Source organism: Stigmatopora argus, chromosome 12, assembly GCF_051989625.1.
Source record: "Stigmatopora argus isolate UIUO_Sarg chromosome 12, RoL_Sarg_1.0, whole genome shotgun sequence".
NCBI lineage: Eukaryota > Metazoa > Chordata > Actinopteri > Syngnathiformes > Syngnathidae > Stigmatopora > Stigmatopora argus.
Window position 1 is genome coordinate 15,310,959 of NC_135398.1, and position 24,237 is coordinate 15,335,195.

The following is a 24,237-nucleotide window of genomic DNA, read 5'->3' on the forward strand; positions in this document are numbered from 1 at the left end:
GATCGTCCAGATGTCTCGCTAACACTGTGCTCGTGCATGCATCACGCATGCACCGGTGGACGTGCCCACATGCATCAAAGAGAAACACTCTCCCCGCGCGTGTCACCAAAGAAGCAATGCGAAGCCCCGCTTCACTGGGATGATTTGTGGGCTCAGCGGGGGGTGCAATGAACCAAACACAAGATTAAAACATCCCAGTCTTCAAGGCCAAATAGGAAAAAAAATCCGATAGCGTCTCTGGTATTGTTCAGAGGGCCGGTCCAAATGTGCTGACGGGCCGTATCCGGCCCGCGGGCCGTAGTTTGGTGACCCCTGGTTTAGTGCCTATTGAAACGCACACCACATAAATCCTTTTGAAATGTCTTTATTTTGTGGGGAAATATCCAAAAATGTAAAGGAAACAAATACAATCTTGTTGAGAAAGGGATTATCATTATCATCATCATCACTAGTATCATCATCATTGCTGTGAGATTTCCCCTGAACCCTAACTAGTAAAGCAAGCACCATATTGTAAAGTGGTAAACAAGTCCAATGAAAAATAGAACCAATTTTTTCAAATTTCAGATTTATTTTTATTTGAAATAAAAATGAAAATAAAAACATTCAATTTTCAATCACCAATAGAAAACAAAAACAACAACAACCCGTGTCCCGAGTTCACTATTCCCACATATAAAATTAAGGCCAACTTTCTAAACTGTATGTCACTGTCCAGCAGGACTTTTTAATGACAATGTACAAAAACACATTCATTACACAGTCAACAACAATAATAGTAATAGTCATAATAATAATGACAACATCTATATAAAAAGGGGAAAGACGATTTATTGCTCATGCTTAATCTGATGGTTTCTTTCCCCTTACTGGTTCACACTGGCTCGATTATGTTTTACGGAAATGTTAAAAAAAACAAAATAACTGCGGTTTAAAGAAATTGTTCTTTTGCATAAGGGTCTTTCTGTGTGTGTGTTCAAAGGGTACTTGTGTAGAACTGTATACGTATTGGTGGTTTTGGTGGGGCGTGAACACATCATTTGCTTAAACCAAAAACATGCTCTGTGAAGAGGCCGCAAATGCTGACAAGAAACGTCAACTCGCATTGATACGCATTGAAAATAAGCTAAAACAAACAAACAAACAGCCGTGAGCTGGCGTCGGTGACCACGAGGTCGGAGAGGCGAACGGAAGGCCTGAGTGGTTGAGCGACAAAGCAGAATAAACCTGGCAGTGGTTTGAAAAGTAAGGCGTGCTGCTCGTCTCTGCATTTGGTGGTCTTTTGGAGAAAATGGCCTTCCGTTTGTTTCTCTTTCATCCTCGCCCGTTCCAACTACACCTTGTCCAGTAAGGAACGCTGGCAGTAGAGGAGCCGGCGAGGAGTACCGTAACGACGCAGTACGAGCAACCCCGCTAGCGTGGCGATCACGCACACCAACAGGAACAAGGGAATGACCACTGCGACCGAGCCCCCGCCGCTTCCCCCTCTGACTTCTTCGTCCACCTCGATCACGATCACCTCCGTATCCTCTACTTCCTTTTCCCGCTCGACCTTCGTCTCGGTTTCTCTGTCCCTTTCCCTTTCTTTCTCGGTCTCCCTGTCTCGGGTTCTGTCCTTGTCGTCATCGTTGTGGTCTCTCTCCTTGTCTTTGTCGTGGCCGCCTCTTCCCCCATCCGTCTTGGGGTCTTCGTTGGGACAACCCATCCAGTCTCGCAGGGCAGACTTCGGGTAGCCGGGCTCCACGCGCATCATCTGATTGTTGAACTTCCAATATTTGTTGGCTTTATAAAAGTAGGTGTACGCTGAGAAGGATGAGAAAAGGAATTCATATTTTGGTAGCTTTTGATTGGATTATGGGGCACTTTTGATAACATTTGTCAGTTTTAGAAAGAGCCGTTTTAATTTGTTTATTTAAGACAGTTTTTCCCAACCTTTTTTGAACTGCGGCATACTTTTTTGCATTGAAAAAAATCCCAAGGGACACCAGCATCTGAAAATCTATTAATTTAAAACGATTTCGCCTATATTAACAATTGTCATTCTCATCAGTTTTATCAGCAGGAATCTCATAAACCTCCAAAATTATTCCAAAATCAAATTTTTCACACTGACCTAATGTCACCAAAAGTTTATGTAGGTGGACCCTGAACAACTTCCGGTTCGAGTGATGCAAAAATAAGAAATGTAATGGTTTTAATCGTATAATTTTATGACTTTTCTCCAAATATTACTTAAATCTCCTAATATTAAGCAAAAAAATGTTGTGCTCACACAGACTTTACGTCGCCAAAAGTTGATGCCCTACAAACCAAACAACTTCCGGTTAATGTTGGAGTAAAGTAAGCAACAAAATGACTGTTTCACAATTTGAATCTTGTAATAGTATAATCTATAATTTAACGTTCATCATATTTTGATTTTAATCTTGTAATAGTTCAATTTCCATCTCGTTATATTCATATTAATTTTTCTCTCTGAATATTACATTGTCTGACTTGCAATTTCCTGCGGCACAGTGTTTGGGAAACACTGGCTCAAACAATTAAACTGTCCACACCTTGAATTTCAGCTCCATTGTTTGCTTGCTTCCTGCAAAATCTTTTTCTATTTATTTAGTATTTCAATCATATGGTATGTGAGTATATATATTAGTATTTCATTTTTTTTGCGGATTCTGGTTTGTTTTACATTGTTTCCTTGTGACAGGTGGATTTGCTTCAATAGAAATACTGGAAGTATATCTGAATTCGCTCTGGAAAACTTTGTCATAGTTGTACTTTGCCAAAGGAAGAATGAGTTTAACTTTTTAAAGTGAGTGGTTAACAACTGAGTTCAAAAGATAATAGATGAAAAGGAGTTTTTGGTTTTACTTGTGACAGTACAGGGCAGAGTGAAAATATTCTCCAATTTTAGGGATTACTGCTGATTTATTTGCTATCAAAGAAAAAAACAATTGAGTCAAGGTCAAGAATCAGGTTATTCGAAGACTGGCTCGCATGTTTGTCAAACTTAGTGGATGCAAAGGCTTGGGAGAGATGCATATCGCGAGTTACAATGGATTGTGCATGACTGGGCCAGCACTGTTGTTCGAGCTTTTGCCAAAGCTGGAATCAAGTTCCCGAAATACACAACTCTGACTGACAGTGGAGCCTAGCATGTTAAACGCTGAACTCTTTATTTCAGAGTGTACCTTTTACCTCAATAAAGCATTATCAAACTTAGTTTTGCTTTAAAAAACATGCTAGCAGCTAGCATAACATACACTGGCAGCTAGCATAACATATGCTGGCGGCTAGCATAACATACGCCGGCGGCTAGCATAACATAGGTATGCTAGCGGCTAGCATAACACAGGTATGCTAGCGGCTAGCATAACATACGCTAGCCTAGTGTCATGCTAGCGCCTTTTCTGAGGAAGCGCCCAATGTATTGACAAAAAACAGAAAATATACCCGCAACTGAGACTGCGCCCTATCAGACGGTGCGGTGCGTTTTATAGGTCTGAAAATACAGTATTCTAGTTTTACATTTCAAAAATGCTAGAGCCTGAATTGCAAGAACCCTCCTTACCTTGGTCTTTACTCATGAAAGCTGCCTTGACATTGTCAGGCACTCCTTGCCAAACACTAACAGGCCTTGGGTAACCACTGTCAATACTTCGCGATGCTTCGTTGAAACGGTAATACCTAAACAAATGAAAAGGTAAAGGGTGTTATGGTATGTGTCCATCTATTGTCGTGTCAGTGATCTGAAATACAGACAAATGTAAGACTGACTTGTCTCCTCTGAAGAAGTACGTCTGTCCAGTAGGTGTGTAATAAAGTGCGGCATCGATTCTATCTTTGGGGAGACCAGTCCCCATGTCTTTCAGCTTCTTGGGGTAACCATTATCAAGAACAGATTCAGTAAAGACCCAGTATCTGTCACCTATTTGGAGAGAGGCACAATGGAAATTAATGATATTTTCTTTAAACAAGATAATATAAGATTTACTCGCATGTAAGCCATATTTGTCGTTCAAAAAAAAAAAAATTACAGAATCGAGGGTACGGCTTATATGCGCATAAAAAGACGACATGCACGAAACTGCAAGGTGACAAAGACTAAACGCCAAACACAAGACAATGAGGCCGATTCGGTCATTTATTTCAAAATAGAGAAAAGATAAACATAAAACACTAAACAACATTTATTTTGACGTCTATGAATGAAATTCAAGAAAAAAAACCTATCTTGCATAAAACGTGAAAAAACTCACTTGTGCCTGTCACTGCTCACTCAGGGCGTCACATCTTACCGTAGTTAAACGAGCTCTGACTGGCCAGGCGCGAGTAGCCTTGCTACATATGTTTGTATTGTTTACCATGTCAGCACATCCCAATAGTTGTTAAGGCTGATCGAAGGTCTTTTGGTCAATCGTTTAAATATCAGCCTTGGTACCTGCGTAATGTGTATCTCATGCTATTATTGCACCCAGATATTTGGTGAACAATAGACCGCTACGGACACACTTGCTGGTTGTACTGCTCACGTTATTTCCCTTTTGAATTTGTCTATGTGCAGGCAACACCCTTTCGGAACACATTAAGGAAATGATTGTAAGTTTGTGATTATGAAATAAAACAAAATTTTGCTTTGATTTTTTTTCTTTTTATATCTTGCTCAAAAAGTGACAACTATTGATATTGACTATATAATATGAACCATCGGAAAGAATCCAGATAATTTGACATTAGAAGCAATTTGGCTGCCGCAACATCTTAAACTTCTGGTAAGAAAATTTTAATTTCTGTCATTAAAAAGCATCACGTTTCTCATCAAGATAGACATTTTTTTTTAAATTGAATAATTTGATATTTTGCATTTACAAAGACATGCATATTAACTTCCTTATGATATTGACCCTGATAATGTGCTTTTGATTCATACAGTATCTCAGAAATACCACGTGCGATGATTTTTCTTAAGATTTTCCCTTCAAAGTAACAGATTTGTACTCATTCAAATCATGAATAGGAGGTAAAAATTGGGAATCAGGTGGCGACTTATACGCGAGAAATTGTAAAATTCAACAGTTTTAAGGGTGCGGCTTATATGCGGGAAATATATTAAGTAAAAAAAAAATCACCTTTGAAGAAAGCAAAAGTTCCGTCCTCCCTTTCAAAAGCAGCATTGATGAGAGGAGGCAATCCCCTCCAAAAGTGACCAATGGGCATGGGGTATCCATCCATCACTTGATTGTTTCGCACTCGCCAGAACCACTTATCCTGAGTAGGCAAAAACAAAATTTTGAACCCCATAAATACCACATGTAATCAAAACAAGATGAATTAGCTTTACCTTAAAGACAAACATTTCTCCTCTGAGGATGGCAATGGTGTCAAAATGTCCCTCGCAGATGTTGGGCCCAAACCGGGGCTTTTCCGGCACATAGCTAGGAGTTGTTTCTTCTGGCATGCGAGGTGTAACAAATGGCGGCTGAGGGCCTGATGTATACCCTACAAATGGGAAGATGGAGAAATGTAGCATTAAGGAAGCATTTCTTCATTTTTTTAGACCTTATCTCATAAAGTAGTTTATGAATGCCAGGAGAGTTGTTTAATGATTACCCACCGTAAAGTTGATGGATGCCTCTGAGGTCATCTTCAGGAAGTTGGAAGTTCTCTGTGTCCATCCATTGGTAGAAGGGAGCCATGATGGCTGAGGGGTCACTGGAGTGCTCCATACCGAGAGCGTGGCCCAACTCGTGTACAGCAACCAGGAATATATCATTGCCTGTAGGCAGCAAGCATTAGTGACTAAGTAGGAATAGGAAACATTTTACGTGCCACACTACACTTATTGAAACAAACAAACTAACATATTTTTTTAATAATACTCACAGAGGCTGACTAAAATATTCCCTCAAAGTTATGTAAACAAATTTACTGACATAGGAATACATCAAAATAACTAAAATGCCTTATATACTACTCTTTTGAAATACTCAATAAAAGATTTCCAAATAGTCCTCATACCTGTCATCCTCGGTCAATCGCTCCCCTTATTAATGATTGTATTCCCCTTATTAAGTGATAATAAACCGTACAAATGCAACACGGCACATATTTACTCACAAAGGGCGCATTTAAAAGTCTAAAATTGTGGCGTTTGCATGTTCTCCCCAGGCCTGTGTGGGTTTTCTTCGGGTACTCCGGTTTTCTCCCACATTCAAAAAACATGCATGGTAGGCTTGTTGGACACTCGAAATTGCCCCTAGGTATTAGTGTGAGCGTGAATGGTTGTCCGCTAGAGGCCCAGGTGCGCCTCCCTCCCCCCTTTCCTAAAATCCGCCATTGGCAAAATCAACAAAAATATGGTTCGTTATGATGGTTCTGCTATGCTCGTGAGGATAACTGGCATAGAAAATGAATGAATGAACATCATACCTGAATGTGTTGTCTACGTATGTGGACGCCAGGTTTTATGAGATTAAAGATGACTATCAAACATTTCGAAATAAATTGTCAAATAACCTCCATCACAGCTTTATTTTGTGGGTATTTTGTAGGTGACTAACATGTGATGCACAAACGCACTATAAATTTCCGCGAATCAAAATTGAGGAAATGAATGCAATTGTTTGCACGTCATGTGAATTACTAAATCAAGGAATTTTCTGGAACTCCCAAAATAACATTTCCCCATTTCTCCAGTAAAACTGTGTGAATGAACTACTTCATACCAAGAGCAGACAGGACATGTCAGCACTTGTTTAAAGCATGCACTAGCAAAACAGTCGCATTTCTGAGTGCTTAAACTTTTCTCGTGTTAGTATGTGACCCGAAGGACAGCAGCCTTACCCATCAAATCTTGGTTTCCAATCGTCCAAGGCTCGGCTGCATCAAAGTGGGTGTCGCCCCCGATGCCATGACCAGGGAAGTAAGCATGAGCCAGGAAACCTCCTTCGCCATCAAAAGGGCTGCTGTCGCCATGGAAACCATCCGCGAAGAATAGCATGATATCGGCGAATTCCTCCACCTTATCCCGTATGTAACTGTAAGGGATCTCCCGGAATCGCAGCGGGGTAACACGCTCCCACACTTTGAAGGCCTTCCTGATGGCCTCGTGGGTTTCGTACTCGCCCACCTTTGGGGTGTAGTTCTGTATTCTGAAAGGGGTTGTCAAAGGTGAACAATTTAAAAAAAATATTGGCAATTTTGCGCCGAGTAGAAGCGAGGCAGTACATTGTGGAAAGAATGTGGTCAATTTAAGAGACTAATGTTCCACAACTGACAGCAAATTCCAGGTCATACCAGTCCACAAAATATATGTGGAAAAAAAAATCAATGTGCAAGAATTACTTACGAAAATGTGATTTCATTTTTGTTCCACTTTAGGCCCTGAATGGCGTAACGCTTTCTCCTCAGGTTGGTCTTCAACTCCGCACCAAACTTGTCTGGCACACCACACCGAGGCCGCTGCATGGCCCTGTTGAATGCCACAAAGTTTTATTGCAATTGTTCTGTTCATTATTATTATTATTATTAAATGTGTTAGGGCTTTGCGTGTAACCCATTTTTCAAAAGATAATTTTTTTCATAGCGCAACAACTATCTTTTGGTTCTAAATAAGCAGGTAGAACCGACCAATGAAAGCAGATTATCTCTATATGAAATGAAATCATACAAAACCTTTGGTTTAAAAAACAAGCTGTCAAAAAATGATTCTGCAGGAGCCAATTTGTTGAAAAATTGCACAAATAATTGGCAATTAGTCAATTATTAACACTTAACGCCACTGACTGTTATTGACGTCCAATCATGCGACTATTTTGATCCTGCTAACATAAATTTACCGTATTTTCACGACTATTCGGCGCATCGTATTTTAAGCCGGTGTCAGTAACGAGTGCTATTTCTGTATTTTAGACACACAAAGCACGCACCGTTTCATTAGACACATATATTATATATGGATGAACATCGAAACGCAATAGCGCTGGCTACCGGAAGCAGCCTATTTCCAGGTCCCCTCTCTTCGTTCTCAGAGTCAACGTCATTTCCATGTCTCCTTAGAAATGATGCCGGCTTTGGCAAAAGCTCGAACAACCGTACAAGCAGACACGTTCGCCCAGGTGGCCCCAATTCTTTCGCAAATGGTAGCTAGCTAGTAGCTAGCGTAACTAAAATTCCAAGGCTGTCTTCCATGCTTCGCAACTGTGTTGATGCAGATCGCCAGGCCACAATTCGTTCACAAATAGTAGCTAGCTAGTAGCTAGCGTAACTAGTATTCCAAGGCTGTCTTCCATGCTTCGCAACTGTGTTGATGCCGATCGCCAGGCCACAATTCGTTCACAAATAGTAGCTAGCTAGTGTTGATGCCGATCGGCAGGCCACAATCCATTGGGTGTATTGACAAAAAAGACTACATATCCCAGCAGTCACTGCGCAGTACTTCATCTACGGGAAAATAGTAGAGTCGGGGGCTGCTTGCCATAGTTGTCCTATCGACGGATTTATTTTATTTTATCGTGATAACAATTTTAGTATTGGTCCATCTATAAAGCGCACTGGATTATAAGGCGCCCTGTCTATTTTGGAGAAAATTTCAGACTTTTATGTGCGCCTTATAGTCGTGAAAATACGGTAAATGAGTTAGAACTAACACAATTCCAATCTATTTGAAGTTCAAATGGATTGGACGTCTACTGCAGTCAATGACAGGCAATGAGTAAAGCTCTACATTCATTCATTTATTTTCTGAACCGCTTTATCCTCACTAGGGTCGTGGGGGGTGCTGGACCCTATCCCAGCAGTAAAGCAGTAAAGCCCTACAGTAAAATAAAAAAGTAAAAAGTAAAATAAAGTTTTCTCACTCGATTGTGTTTGTGTCAAATGAGCCGGTGACAGTGAGACCATAGAACTTCTGCATGGCAGCGATGGCTGAAGTAACAGAATGAGGTGAACGCTGGGTGTGCGTCCGCATGTCTCCTGGGGGGAGGTAACCATATTGTTGGAGCCACGACTGCAAGGGGAAAAAAAAGAGAATATGTTATGTTACTTGTTAAAACTATTACAAAACCAACAAAGGAAATTTTCCAAACAGATGGAAAACTCCTTAACAACACTGACACAACAGATTTTTGAACTTTTTGAACCTTGACCAAGTTAACAGACCAGAATTTGTTTGGACTTGCGCGAGCCTGATGTTCAAGTATTATGTGCAGCTGTTGAGAAAAAAAACACTGATGCACAAAATAAGCTGTTTTGCGTCTTAGTGCCAACAAAAGCAACATCATCTGAAGCTCCTTTGGCAAATTTCCATTCAGTGACTAACTCCAAAAGCCATTCAACCATCACCAGTCAGTCACTTTAGGACTATAAGTCATTGAAAAGAAAAACATGCCAACAACAAAATAACTCAGGTTTGAAGAAAAGCCTCTGAAAGCTATTATACCACTGAAGAAATTCCCTTTTCTACCAAGATGTAAATTCTTGGTACTTTTTTTTTAATTTGGTGTCTGCAATGGTCATCGAGTTCTTCAGTTTTCTCAGGCTGAACTTGACCTTACTTTTCCCTGGAATACCCATTCCACCGCAGCGCTGGATTGACATTCTGGACAGATGCCAGTGGCTTGGCTCTGCACCACTCCTACGCAGCTTCTTTCCCTCTGTGTCCCAAAGTCGGAAAAAATAAAGCAAAACACATAGACAAAAAAACCCAAACTAAACCCACTTGGATCTTATGTTGGAAAATTTACTCAGAGAAAGCAATGTGACCCTTTTTATTAACAGTATTAGGTGGTTGAAATGCGTATCTGTCAACTTATACGTTTTTCCCATATTGTATACGTTTTTTGATCAGTTAAAATTGTGCACGCCGTATAATAACTTTTGTGTGGGATTTTTTCAGTACGTTTTTTTGTAAAACCGATCTCGTTTTACCCATTTCGTCTCTAATCTGGATTGTCTTGGTCACTGGTAGCAGACGAAAACGTCATCGCCGACTACTTAGAGTATTGCCATGCTTTAAGCATGATATGCGCACACGCATTTCCCTTTCACCTGAACGCTTTTCACTAAATAAATACAGAGACACCTCGCTACTTCGCGCTTCGGTTAACGCTGCTTCACTACATTGCAGATTTTTTTCTGGGGATTAGAAAAAAATTATTCATTCATTCATCTTCCATACCGCCCATCCTCGAAAGGGTTGCAGGGGTTGCTGGAGCCTAACCCAGCTGTCTTCGGGCGAAAGGCAGACTACACCCTAGACTGGTCGCCAGTCAGTCGAAGGGCACACAGAGAGAAAAACAACCATTCACACTCCCAATCATGCCACTGCCTGCGGGAATCGAGCCCACGTCTGCCCGCAATGAAGTCAGGCGAGTGAACCTCTACACCACGAGGCGGGTTATTTTTTTATTATTTTTTTTAAGTTCATAAAAATATGAAAATCCACGCTAAAACTCGCAAGCGGAAGCAACTCCCCTGTCTTCCGCTTGCTACGAGGACTCGGCACTGAAGAAAAAAAATTAATAAGGGTGACCCTACTTCGCAGATTTTCACTTTTCGTGAGGGGGTCCGACCCCCCCATCAACCGCGATAATCGAGGTATTACTGTATAGCGCGTCAGAAAGCCGTGCACTTAGGAGAAAATTTTAGACCTTTACGTGCCCCCCATGTGAGTAAATATGTGCTGCGTTGCATTTTTTTATCGCTTAATAAGGGGAATTGCAATCATTAATAAGAGGAGGTACGGAAATGTAACATGACATTTTCTGTACCGCTTATCCTCACAAGGGTCGCAGGGGGCGGAGCTATACCAGCCAACTACGGTCACCAAGCAGGTGAAACCCATGAATTGGTGGCCAGCCTCCCACACGTTTTTAGGACGTGGATGGAAACCTGAGTACCTGGAGAAAACCCACGCAAGCCCAGTGAGAGCATGCAAACTGCACACAAGAAGGTCGCAACACACCTGGTATTGAACCCTTGATATCAGAACTGTGAAGCCAACGCACTAACTACTCGATCAATGGGCCGCCATGAAATTATCTTTTACAATAAAATTAAAAGTTATTAGAGTGCAACATAAAGTTCCACTTGACAATGTTATCAGAGCTAGTCCAGACATTCCTTAACAAGCATAACTCATTTAAATCTGACAATCTCTGAACACAGTCTGTTTTAACATTGTTTTTGTGTAGACTATATTCCTACATTCCAATGCATCATACATTTTGATCAGAATTAGTCATAGCTCAGGGTATAAATTTAAGTACTGTACCAATGCAAAGTAAAACCATATAGAACAGATTAAATTGATCCATCTTCATTGTGTAAAGGCAGATTCCTTTGATGGGTTGTACACAACGCCCAACCTCCCTTAATTCAAAATAAAGTTCTAGAAGTGATTAAAAAGGCTGCAGTACTGCCACTAGGTCTTGTTCCATCTTACAGAGGAGTTTACTTTGACACTTAATTCTAAATTACATGATTTCATCATCAAAATAATCCCATTTAAAACCTATTACAGTCATTCCTCTACTTACAAATGCCTCTAGGTACAACATTTTCAGGTTACGAATTTTTTTTTACATGCAAATGAGTGACTGGAGATACGAAAAAGATCCAAGCTTACGAAATCCCCCAAAAAGTAAATGCATTTCCTTATCGGTTATTTTATTTAGAAAATATTGTCTCGGATGCATTGATTCTCACTTTAGAACATCGCTACCCTCTAATGGGTTCTCATTTAATCGTTCTTATTCTATCTCATAATGACAATAAAAGCATTCAATTCAATTCAATTGGCTGTCTCGCAACAACCACTATCCATGTTTCAAGATTCTCTCTTACATACCTGTCCACCTTGGCCAAATTCTCCCCTTATTAATGATTGCAATTCCCGTTATTAAGCGATTAAAAACCGTACAAATAAAAGTAGAAAATGTATGTAGTACTACAAAGTGGACGGCTTTTGGCCCCGGAAGAATGGGCTCTTGCCGCCATCTGGCAGACAAACATGAGTATTACGTCTCCCAATATAATGGCCAGGGAGGGAACTATTTCAGCGGCACAGGGCACATTTTTACAGGGATTTTGGGCTATTATATTCATTTTAAGACATTAATAAATTATTTCCTTATAATTTTCTCTCATTTTTGTGTTTCCTCACATCTTTCATACAAAATTGGGAGACGTTGACCAAATTTAAAGGGTTCAGTTGGTAGTTGTGTGAAGACCGTGGAACGAATTAGAGAATTTACATATAAAGTACACCTCTACTTACGAAATTTTCAAATTATGAAAAAAGTTCTGGAACCAAATAATTTCATAAGTAGATGTACAACTGTAGTAAAAAGTTTGAATTTTGACTATGGTGGGGCTGTATCACAATCCTGAAATCCTAATCTATTTTTAAACAATTTAAAATGAGGTTGCAGGGCTATGGTTCTGAAAATCTCTCCGAACCGTTTGTGATGCCTGCCACAAGCACTGCGACTGTGCCTGATGCACAGGTGTAATATTTCATTAGCATCATGTCCACTAAAGAGTTCAATTGACTGTACTTACAGATATTCAAGGGTTCTTGGATATCCCAGAAAAAACATCGAGGAGGTAGTGAACGGGTTGCGAGGCAATTAAAAGAGAATAAACTGGATTTGGTGGTCCATGGATGGATGCAGAGAATAAGTTCTGCCCAAACTCTCCAAATATGGATATCTTACATTCGATGGCTATACCCTGAACAAGTAATTTATTTTTTTATTTTTTCCCCCCCAATATTGGGGAAAACAAATTTGTGACTAATCAGCAAACATAATTCGTCAATATGCAAGAGTTTTGGCTTGAATCCCAAAATGAACATATGCTTGAAGCATTTTTTTTTTCGATTTGCATTTATAAAGTTATACAAATACTGCAACTAAGGAAAGCGTTATGACAATCTGTGAATTGAATATGATTGCTTAGACCTGATTTACAACATGGTCACACCAGTAATAATTTAGACCAAAAAAATACAAAACTGGATGGACTCAATTTTCAAAGTGATTTTCAGTCTTTGTGAAAAACTTTACACCAATAGGAAATACACAGAAGCAATGAAAACTAAATAGGTCCATACACAGTTTGCCATGACTATATATGGAGGTCCAAATATTTATCTCAGCCACTTTCTAGAGCATTTGTCCTCACTAGCGTCAAGTGTAACCTAGAGTCTATTCCAGCCGACAGGTTTATAGCCAATCACAGAGCACAAACAAACAACCATTCACTGTCTATAACATTTTTTCTCCAATTCCCCTACTGTGAATATTTTAAGAATGTGGGAAGAAATGGGTAAACCTTGAAAAAAACAGACATAGAACAAAGGAGAACATACAGAAATTTGAAAACCAGACCCCAGAACTTTAAGGCACTTGTGCTAACAAAGAGGCCACTGAAGTGAAAAGATAGAAGAAGGAGTGTCCCTCCCAGGGTGAGACTCTCAGGACTTGGGCAGACCTCAGCAGATGGTTTAGCTCTAGCGTCAGCTGGTAATTTCAGTGGGAATTCTTGCCTGGTTCATCCAAACCTCAAAGTCACTGTCTTTGCCTCATCGCTCCACCCTTTCTCCTCTATGCCCTCTCTCATGGAAAACCCAGAGAGCCAGGACCACACCCAGAGCCTATCAATCATTGCTCTAAAGCACATCTGCTGCTGATACTTACTAAATACTACCAGCAAGGCATGTTATTGAAGGGCTTTACCTCTGAAAACATACGGTATGCACAATTTGTGCATACGGGTGTACTCACATCCATAAATATATGGTCAGCCCTTGTAAGTTTACATTACACTCATGAAAAGAACTGATTCTGATCCAACTTGACCGACATTGGCCTGTAGGTTGAATTTCTTACTCTTGGACTGTCTGTCTGTGACTTGGAGGTTTCAGTGTTTACACTAATTTACCTTTGAATGAGACCTTTTTGGTTGTGACTCAGACTTTGGGCAGCAGTAAAGATGTGGAGTCTCAAAGTCTGACTGTTAAGCAATATTTCACATGAGCGGGGGGAAAAGAAGAGGATACATGGCGGACTGTTGCATCTTTAACGTCATTGGGGATGGTGGATAACAATACAATTATTGATTAGCTGATCGTTAAGAGTTGTCTTTTGAAAGAAAATTGAGTTTAGTACGGTGAATTCGGTATCAGAGTTCATGGTTAAACAAAAAGTCCTGTTGAACACTCTATATACACTCAATTGTATATTTGTTGTATGAATCAAATGTGAAAAAAGGTTTTTGAAATAAAGCTACGCATCTGACAGAAAACCATTTTCTTCCTATGTTTTTTATCCATTAACTTTGGTCTAAAATGAAATAAAATATGAACATGTTTTGTACTGTGCTGATATATGAAAAAAAAAACTGATACTTCAGATCGATGACAAAGAGTTGGAGACCTTGAGCTAGATCAGATATCTTCAATAAGGTAATATAATATGTATAAATAATAAAAATATGCATCAAATCTATACAAACATGTGGTGCTCAAACTATATGATGTTAAACGAGAGAGTCAATCTCATAAAACCTTTCATTTGCAAGGAATTGCTGTGATTTGCTCCTTGTTTGAATTTTTTGCAACATGAAACTGGATATTTAGAGTAGAACAAAGAATAAAAGAGAATATTAACAGAGGAGCAGCATTCAGATTGTTGTATTGCCAGTAATTTGCATATACATTATCCTTCAAAATTTGGAGTTAACCATTCAGTTTCATGTTTCAAAAAACACACCACTGTTTATAAATACATATACATACATAAATCACTCCAAACATTAAGTCTACTGTATTTCTTTGCACAGCATCACTATTACGGTGATCCTTTGTAGTATAAAGTTGAATTGTTTTCAGAATTTTTAGTTTCACTAATAAAAATAAGCAAGCTCCTTTTACGATTACCGTATTTTCTGGACTATAAGTCGCACCTGAGTATAAGTCACACCAGCCAAAAAATGCATAATTGAGAAGGAAAATACATCTATAAGTCGCATTTTTGGGGGAAATTTATTTGATAAAATCCAACACCAAAAACTTGAAAGGCAATTTAAAATTAAAATAAAATAGAGAACAACAGGCTGAATAAGTGTACGGTATACTGACGTTACATGACTGGTTATGTCAGTAACGACGTAATATATTAAGAGTTATTCAGATAACTCTAGCATAAAGAACATGCTAACAAGTTTACCAAACTATCAGTTTCACTCCATACCACTAAATCCAATGACATTTTCATCGGTGTCACTTTCAAACAACTCCTCCAACTCGGGAAGTAGATAATTTCACACATAAATCGAACCGGAGTAAAAGTCGCACCCCCGGCCAAACTATGAAAAAAAACTGCGATATATAATCCGAAAAATACAGTATGTGAAAATTAAGAATGTTGGAAAATTAGACTGTCACACAAGTCAATTTCTCATTCAATTTTACCTACTAAACCTAATTTGAACAGGTTTCTTGTTTTTCAATAGCGATTAAATTAATTTCATGACTAAGTAACAATTAAGAATATGAAATTAGTTTGTTTTAAACATCTGCACCATAAATAAGGTTATTTATCTGACACCCAAATTAATCACAGTAAGACGCAGTTTATCACCAGAGGTTATTTACGGGACCGACCAATCTCATCATCTGTCAGTTTTGAAATTATAATTTGATTATTTTTCCACTACTGAACTTTAACATTTTCTGGTGTTCAGTTAACTCCTGAACATTGAATCCCCAACCGCAGCTCTCCTTTCCTAAAAGCGAGGGATTTACAGTAAGCATTGTCTAAAAACCCATTAAGAACAATCAGATAAAATATTTTTTGAAATAGACAGATACAATAGAACCATGAAACCAAGTTATGAAGTGAGGCTGCAATAACTATTTTGCCACTATTCTTAGTAATAAAAAAAAACTGAAATTTCTCAATGCAAAAAAAAAAATCACACTGGTAATGGGAGTGCCTGCATTTATTCATTCATTCATTTTTTGAACAGCGTGTCTGCACAAAGGTCGCGGGGTGTGTGATAGCCTATCCCAGCTGACTTTAGGCCGGAGGCAGGGGATACTCCGAATTGGTGGTCAGCCGATTGCCCATCACAATTAGATGGGCAACCATTCACACTCACATTTAGGTGCAATTTAGTGTCCAATCAGCCTACCATGCATGTTTTAGAATGTGGGATGAAACCGGAGTACCCGGAGAAAACCCATGCAGGACCGGGTAGAACATGCAAACTCCACACAGGTGGACCGCTCTGGATTTGAACCCTGGACCCCAGAACTATGAGACCGACGTGCGAATCAATCAGCATTTTTTATTTTTTTAAAAGCCACCCAAATATGTAAAAACGGTTCATATGCTTTTAAAGGGAGATGTTCAGACACATTTTTTGGCATTCATCTTCCTTCAGTGAAGTCTCACAGGATGAAACTTGACAAGAATTATGGAGCTTTTTTAAAAAAACAGACTACAATGGAACACAAGTCATTTTGCTGAAATGCTTGAAATATCGCTTTTATTTTATGAAAAAGTGTAATGAAACACACCTAATGGTACGGAATGTGAAGACTATTGTTTTGCGCTGGGGAAAATGGATCCTACTATGAATCAGGCAGGCGCTATTGTGATTGACTTCATTTCATAAGTTCTACTGCATGAGAGAAAGACTGTTCCAAGTACAGTTTGAGATATACTCCACATATTTTTTTTAAATCAACTAACTCAAAAGACTGCTGTTGTACGACACTGAGAACTTCTTATAGCTTTTTGGCATCTAGCATTTTACCATATTTCCTTATAAAAGCCTGTGCAGGTGAATTTAGAATGAGGCTAATTTTATACCACTACAGTGTTCCCTCGATTATCACAACTTCACTTCTTCCCGATTCTTTTCTGCTATAAAAAAAAATGGCAGCGGTCAGGACAGCGCTTCATCTCTCAGCGCCAAAGAAGATAGCTACAATAGAGGGAGAATGGCCGCTCCAAACATAATTTATACAGTGCCTAGATTGCGTCTTGCCATTTTCTCTTTTGTTGCAAGTGACGTATTTTTAAAAATATTTTTTGCCTACATATTACATCAATAAAACAAAATCAAACTAAGTTTCGTTCCTGTTGCTTTTTTTAAAAACATACGCTAGCATGCATGCTTACGTCTGTGTCATGCTAGCACAACTATAGCAGGGTGTCCTTTGAAAGGAAGCGCCATTTCTATTGACAAAAAAAACAGAAAATACCCCCGGTGTGAAAATATTCAATCAGTCCATGGACATGATTCGCAGGCCACACAAAATGGGGTAGCAGGCCAAATCTGGTTCACTGAGCTTAAGTTTAACACCTGTGATGTAAGAGAACATCTAATGTCACAACTTGTACACTCGCGATAAAAGGTTATGAGACACTCCCTCATTCTATTGAATGGTGTGGTGTCTCAAAACATTTGACCATGTGTGTATACTTAGCGAACAATCTAATACAATAATACTAAATAGGTCTAAATTTTGACAAGCCTGTTTTATTAGGAGAAATCAACATGTTAAGCACATTTTAAGGTTAAACCTATTCTTGTATAGTAGCACATTTGAATGGTAAACCTAGTGTCGTATATTCTTAGTCAGTGCCGATCATTCCACTGTAATGTTCAGGAAAGTAGAGTTGTTCATTTCCTCTTCCATATGACCTCTTGAATAAACCCTTCACAAAGGAAATATGCAATAATGTATTGATTACAGAAATCTGTCTGACTGCTTAGTTGCACTCTGTAATGAGGATGTTTAAAAAAACAGAAAATACCCCCGGTGTGAAAATACCGTACTTCAAAGTAATGGTCATTTTGCAGAGTAAGGGTTAACAAGAGGGATAGTGTGTCACTACTGGGAGTGAGTAAGTTGTTCCATTTAGACTGTGCCAATGGAAATAAAAAGGGTCCACACTGCTAACCCTCGGATGTCATAAACGGATTAAAAGTCCATTATTATTAGTAAATTGTCACACTGTGTGGTGGGCTGCCTGCAAGCGGCTTGGAAATTAATCAAGTGAAGTTGAAGAAACTTTTCACTGATTAATGACAACATTTTTATTTATCTTTATTTTTACAAAAAGTGTGGACATGATTGCAAATGTAATTTTTCTTGTAACCACTTCTATTGTTGAGGTTAACCCATTGGCTATTACCTCATTTCCTGTAACAACATCAATCGCTACGCAAGCAATATTACCCTGAGGCCACCCACTGTTGACTCGGGTGTGTCTTTGTCAAACAGTAAAAAGAAGGGAAAAAAACTGGCATCCTTCCTTTCTTCCTGTCTTTCTTCTTTGTTCATGCAAAAAATACAAACTGTGGACCACATTTCACACACATGCGTATATCGTAAACATTAGAGCTTTTTTCTACGTATAGTTTAATGGTTCAGTTTTCGCAAAATGAAAGTGTGTGGGGAAAACCCTTAATTTACAGTTTAAAAATGTTTAATTTTATTCTGCACAAATGTGAAAAAGTGGAAACTTGCGTTCATACTGGGCTTTTGTCATTATATTTAAGACTTAAGTGAAACTTGAATTGACAACTTATGGTGTTGTCTTTTGCGGGTTTAGTTTGCTTTTCTAGGTTTGGCTAATTTTCCTCAGTGTGACCTTTCCTTGTGATTTCCCATTGAGTTCACCCGTAATTTCCTTGCAACTGGTGTCTCTGCTGGTCACTGCCTCTTGTGTCACATGTGTTTCTAATTGTCTTTCAACCCATGTCTGTCTATTTAAACCCTGTGTATTTGTGAGTTCTTGTCGGATCGTCTGCTGAATTTGAGATATGAGTAGAATTCCGGGCAAATATTTTCCTTGAGATAAGAGACAAATTTTGAGATTTGAGCATTTGAGACAGCCATTTGGCCAGGCCGCTACTTATGATTTCACCGCACTGTCTCTCTCGCCACATCTCCCTCGTGCAAAGATCTCTACGAGCACCGCGTTGCATTTTTTCCGTTTTTCTTTTTCTTTTTGCATCAGTCAGTGCATAATTAAGGGAAACACAATGGATCCAAAGTAAGCTGGTGCAATGAAGGGTAATTCGAAAAAAAGTTGTATGATGACAATCGATATTAAGCACGAAATAATCCAAAAACATGAGTAGTGTACGGGTGACTGAGCTGGTTCGTCAATACATATGCGGAAGCAGGAAGTTCAGCCCGAAAGCCGTGTTGGAATACATGAAGCCCTTGATTATTGCACAAGGAGGTTTAAATTTAGTCTCACATAAGAATAAAACGTTTTTTAAGTGTGTGTATATGAATCTAAGTTCATTTAAGTTAAATTTAAAGTTTATGTTACGTTACGAGCGCATCCGTCAAGTGACTCTCTCTCCCATCCACAAATTTCCCGTTGTATAAAATAATGCCTCATTTTATTATTAAACATCATAACCACTGGTTATTTGTTACTCTGTTAGTAGATGGTGAATTATAACCAATAAAAATATGTTTTTCCATTGTAATATCCTTTTTTTGGTGTTTTTTTCAGAGGGTGGGAACGAATTAATTTGTATTTAGTTCATTTCTATGGGAAACGTTGATTTGAGATACGAGTGAATCGACATACGTGCTATTTCTGAAATACATACTGTATGAATCGAAAAGGATCGTCTGCTGGATTGCACATTATTTGGTTCAGCCTCTATTAAGTCCGCTGGGATTGGCTCCAGCAAGCCTCACAACTCTTGCGAAGATACGAGGTACAGAAGATGAATGAATTAATGTGATTTAAATGTATTTTTTGCAATACACTTCAGGATTATTTTGTTGTTTGTAGCACTTAACTCTTTCACTGCCATTGAGTTATAGACATTAAAACCATTTCAATTGCAAACGCTGGTATTGAGTGATCATCTTTTATTGGCAATATGGATTGATGTCTAATGGCGTCAATCGCAGCTAATGAGTCGATACTTAAAAATTAATAAAAAATAAATAGATAAAAAAATCTCATTGTTTTTATCTGATTACGATCCTCTGAAAATGATGTGATCAGGCCCGATTTCCAATCACAAGAGCAAAAGAAAAGAAGGCTACTGACACAATGCGTGTCATATTTCATACAGGATGGACAAATGGATAATAAGACATCCGTTTCAATTCAACCCGATAATTATTGCATTTCTATTTTCCTTCAAAAATTGCATCACTCATATGGCCTCAATGCCTTCTTTTGTGGTCTGTAAATAGCCCCCTCACTGGCCTCACCGGACATTCCCTTATACTCTGTCCATCAATCTTTAATGATGTCATAATGCAGCCATTCTTCTAAATCTTTTATGTGTAGAAGAACAGACAAGTGTGTGAATCAGATCATATAACACACAAGCTAGTTGACACATTCGGGTGTTTTATTGGCCAAGTAACCAAAGCAAATGCCCACTTCCTGTCTTCCAGGCAAAGGAAATGACTTCATCGTCTATATACCGTGTCCACAAATACAAACTTGCTGACCACTCACAAACTTAAAACATAAGCATCCTCATTACAGAGTGCAACTAAGCAGTGAGACAGGTTTCTGTAATTAATACATTATTGCATATTTCCTTTGTGAAGGGTTTATTCAAGAGGTCATATGGAAGAGGAAACGAACAACTCTACTTTCCTGAACATTACAGTGGAATGATCGGCACTGACTAAGAATATATGGTTTTCTGTGGCCTCCACATTAAAACTGTTCAATGGCACCTTCTATACTTTTTAACAGCATTTGTGTAATGTAATTAAAATAACCAAGATGATGAAATATATTCAACTAATGGCTCTACCTGATATGATTTCACATCTTCCATTTTGTTAACAATTCAACCACGGTCTAAACTTGTTGATGTGGACTTAATTGCACATCTTGCAAACATATGCAAACTCTTTCTTTACTGTTAAAGCGTCTCTGGTTTCAATCCTGTACTTCAAATTTGGTGGTCAGCCCACTCCTGTCTTTGTTTGAATCATAAATTGTCCCTTTCGTTCGGGACTTGAATGTAGGTCAAGATATTCAACGTATCATTTTTCCGCAAAGACAGCTGGAATAATAATGAGAAAGAAGTTTGGTACCACTGCTTGATCAAAGCCATTATCCATGTTGCATGATTCCACGATGTACATACTTTGTAATTACTTTGAAAAGGCATTAAAAAAGTTGCAAAGCTGCAGTTTTTTCACAGCTAATTCTTTCTCAGAGTAGCTGAAGAAAGACTCCAACTCTGCTGAGCTGTAACTTTAGACAGATGTCAACAATTACATTTCGCCATCCCCTCAGATATTAACCCACAGCTCTCAAAATCCCCTCCCATGCCCACAAAAATTGCCTCCGACTCTAACCCGACCACAATACAAACTCCGATTTCTCCCCATTTGTGCTCTCATGCTTCCTCATTTTTGCCTTCTCAGCACTCCTCAGCATCACGAGTACTAGGATCATTATGGGCTGCTTCCTCTAACCTGGGGTAAAGCCCACCCCCCTGTTGCAACAGCAAGTAACTTTTGTTGACTTTATCGTCCTATTGTATTGTTCTATTAAAAACAGCCAACTATTAACTCCCGTTCATTAAAAACTACTTGTTATCGCTAACCAGCATTCATTCTACTTTTCAAGCAACAATTTCTTAAGTGAATGACAACATTTTCAGTCTAGTCAAACCCATTTAATGGATGATATAAATTCAATAATTTCCCAATCCAGTCTTAATTGAATTTTGGGCGAAAGGCAGACTACGGTAATCCCTTGATTAGCGCGACTTCACTTATCGCAAATTCACTACTTTGTGATTTTTTTTCCGCTATTAATTATTCAATTTTTATTTTTTCTTTAAAGTTCATAAAAATGTGAAAATCCACACTGAAACTCGTAAGCAGAAGCCACTCTTTCTACTAGGACTCAGCACTGAAGAAAAAAAAAGTTATAATAGGGGTGACCCTACTTTTCGATTATCACAGCCATGTCTGGTCTACATTAACCGCGATATTCCAGGGATTACTGTACACCCTAGACTGGTCGCCAGTCAGCCGTAGGGCACACTGAGAGTCAGATGACCATTCGCACTCAAAATCATACCGCCGCCAGCTGGAATCAAACTTGCACTGAAGTCAAGCAAGTGAAACACTACATACACCATGAGGCAGCCTGTTCACACAGTTGGCCCTCCAAATTTAGGTAAATTGGACTTCTATTGTTAAAAAGGTGAGCAAGAAGGTGAATAACACATTTTGTAAAAGGAAAAGACAAAAAAAGTGTTGTGTTTATTCATTTATGTGTCATTCAGACAATGCTTTCCTGTACAAGTGCATTCTTAAAAGCTGTTGTTGGGATTTACCCTTTAACCCCTGCAAAATCTCATCTATATAAATACACACTTGCCCTGTAAATGGTTAAGGCTCTTTTAACATATCCAAAATACCTTCTAAAAGTACTTTAAAAAAATAAATGAATAAATAAGAATGACCACGACAAGGGGGCCTGGGGGATGAGTGGTTAGCGCGTCGGCCTCACACTGGGGACCTGGGTTCAAATCCAGGTCGGTCCAGCTGTGTGGAGTTTGCATGTTTTGCGTGGGTTTTCTCCGGGTACTCCGGTTTCCTCCCACATTTCAAAGAGATGCATGGTAGGCTGATTGATTGGACACTCTAAATTGCCCCTAGGTATGAGTGTGATCGTGAATGGTTGTTTGTCTCCTTGTGCCCTGCGAGTCAGCTGGGATAGGCTCCAGCACCCCCCGCGACCCTAGTGAGGATAAAGCGGTTCAGAAAATGAGATGAGATGAGAATATTGGCATGAAATTAATGCAAAGAAAAGCATTGATGCAATGACATCACTTAAAAATTACAGCTGCTAAAGCATCCCATCTCCAATTCTTTTGATGCTAATAGTCCATTCCACCGAAAATGTGGGACTTGTACCCAATGTTTTAATGAGGTAATAACTAAGTTGGTCCCTCTGTAACACAACGCATATAATATACAATAATCATCCATATTTTCATTATTTCCTATTGAGGAGCAACTGGTATATTAGTTAGTAGACTGTAACAACCGTCCCGCTTTTTTCCATGTTTCCCCGTGCTATGATGCACTAAAAATATTTAATACGGCCACCATATGTGACAATTTATGTAACCTTTGAGTAGAGACTTACCTCAGGGTTTATTTTTTTCTCCGTGGCCGCCTGCGTGCTCGCGTCCAACAGCACCGCCACCAGCAGGACTCGGAGCAGCATTTTCAACACTTTTTTCTTCGTTGCCATCTTTTTTTTACACTGTCCAAATAATTAGGAAATTTCTGTATAATCTTTTTAAATCTGAGACAGGCTTCACGCTGTCAAAACATTCCTAAAAAAGAAATTAAATATTTAAAAGAAAAAAGTCGAAAAAGTCATGAAAATTCCTCACGGCTACCAGCGCCTGTTATTCGTCCAACTATTTCGACAACTAAAGTAAGTTAAGAACGACCCGCATTCTTTTTGTATTTAGATCAAGAGTAAAAGACGACGAACGAGCTTTTAGGTTGAATTTATGTGCTTTCTTTTAAGCCGCATCCCCTTTTGCTGTCTTGTCCTTGTAGACGTGGTGGTCGTTTGTAACGCCCCCACTGCCTGTTGAGAAAATGCCCGCCCTCCTCCTGCTCGCATCAATTTGCGTAAATATAATAAATAAACGTCGTTTGTTTGCCCTTTACAATAGTTCCAGACCTAACATTTAATTCGATATAGTTTAGCTTTGTAATTTTGCAGTTTTTTCTCTCAAATTAAGCTTTAACCATCACCATACATGCACCAATTGTCACTTGTTTATATTTTTCATAAATACTTATAGGAATGGAAATATGAGAATATATTTGCGCATAAATGCAATTAGGAGTTGATTTAAAGAGAATATTGCGCCACCTAACGCTAACATTGTGCTAAAATCAGCTCCTACTGTAACATGACTTTTTTTTCTTACTTTCTTTCTTTCTTTTTAACACAAAGTCTTGAAGGCAACTCTCCATACCTTTTTGTTTAAAATTAAACACCATTTGCCCTCGTAAAATACACCGAGGGGTAAAAATAATGTTGAAAATTAGGGTGTCCCCGATAAAAAAATGCATATATTAAGTAGATATACCTGAAGAAATCCTTAATCCCACTACTTTAATTACTATGCGTCAGCAAACATGTACATACCCTATTTTCTCGCATCTAA

General features: G+C 38.8%; 1 protein-coding gene across 1 annotated transcript; it reads right to left on the reverse strand.

The window, feature by feature from the left end:
• Window positions 1–348: 348 nt before the first annotated feature.
• mmp14b (matrix metallopeptidase 14b (membrane-inserted)) lies at window positions 349–23,619 on the reverse strand. Its single transcript, XM_077615912.1, has 10 exons — window positions 23,193–23,619; window positions 8,859–9,007; window positions 7,349–7,471; window positions 6,844–7,151; window positions 5,615–5,776; window positions 5,342–5,499; window positions 5,130–5,268; window positions 3,778–3,928; window positions 3,572–3,687; window positions 349–1,803 (listed from the first exon to the last, which is right to left on the reverse strand). The coding sequence occupies exons 1-10, from the start codon at window positions 23,298–23,300 to the stop codon at window positions 1,334–1,336; spliced, it is 1,884 nt and encodes a 627-aa protein (XP_077472038.1). The 5' UTR covers window positions 23,301–23,619; the 3' UTR covers window positions 349–1,333.
• Window positions 23,620–24,237: the final 618 nt, after the last annotated feature.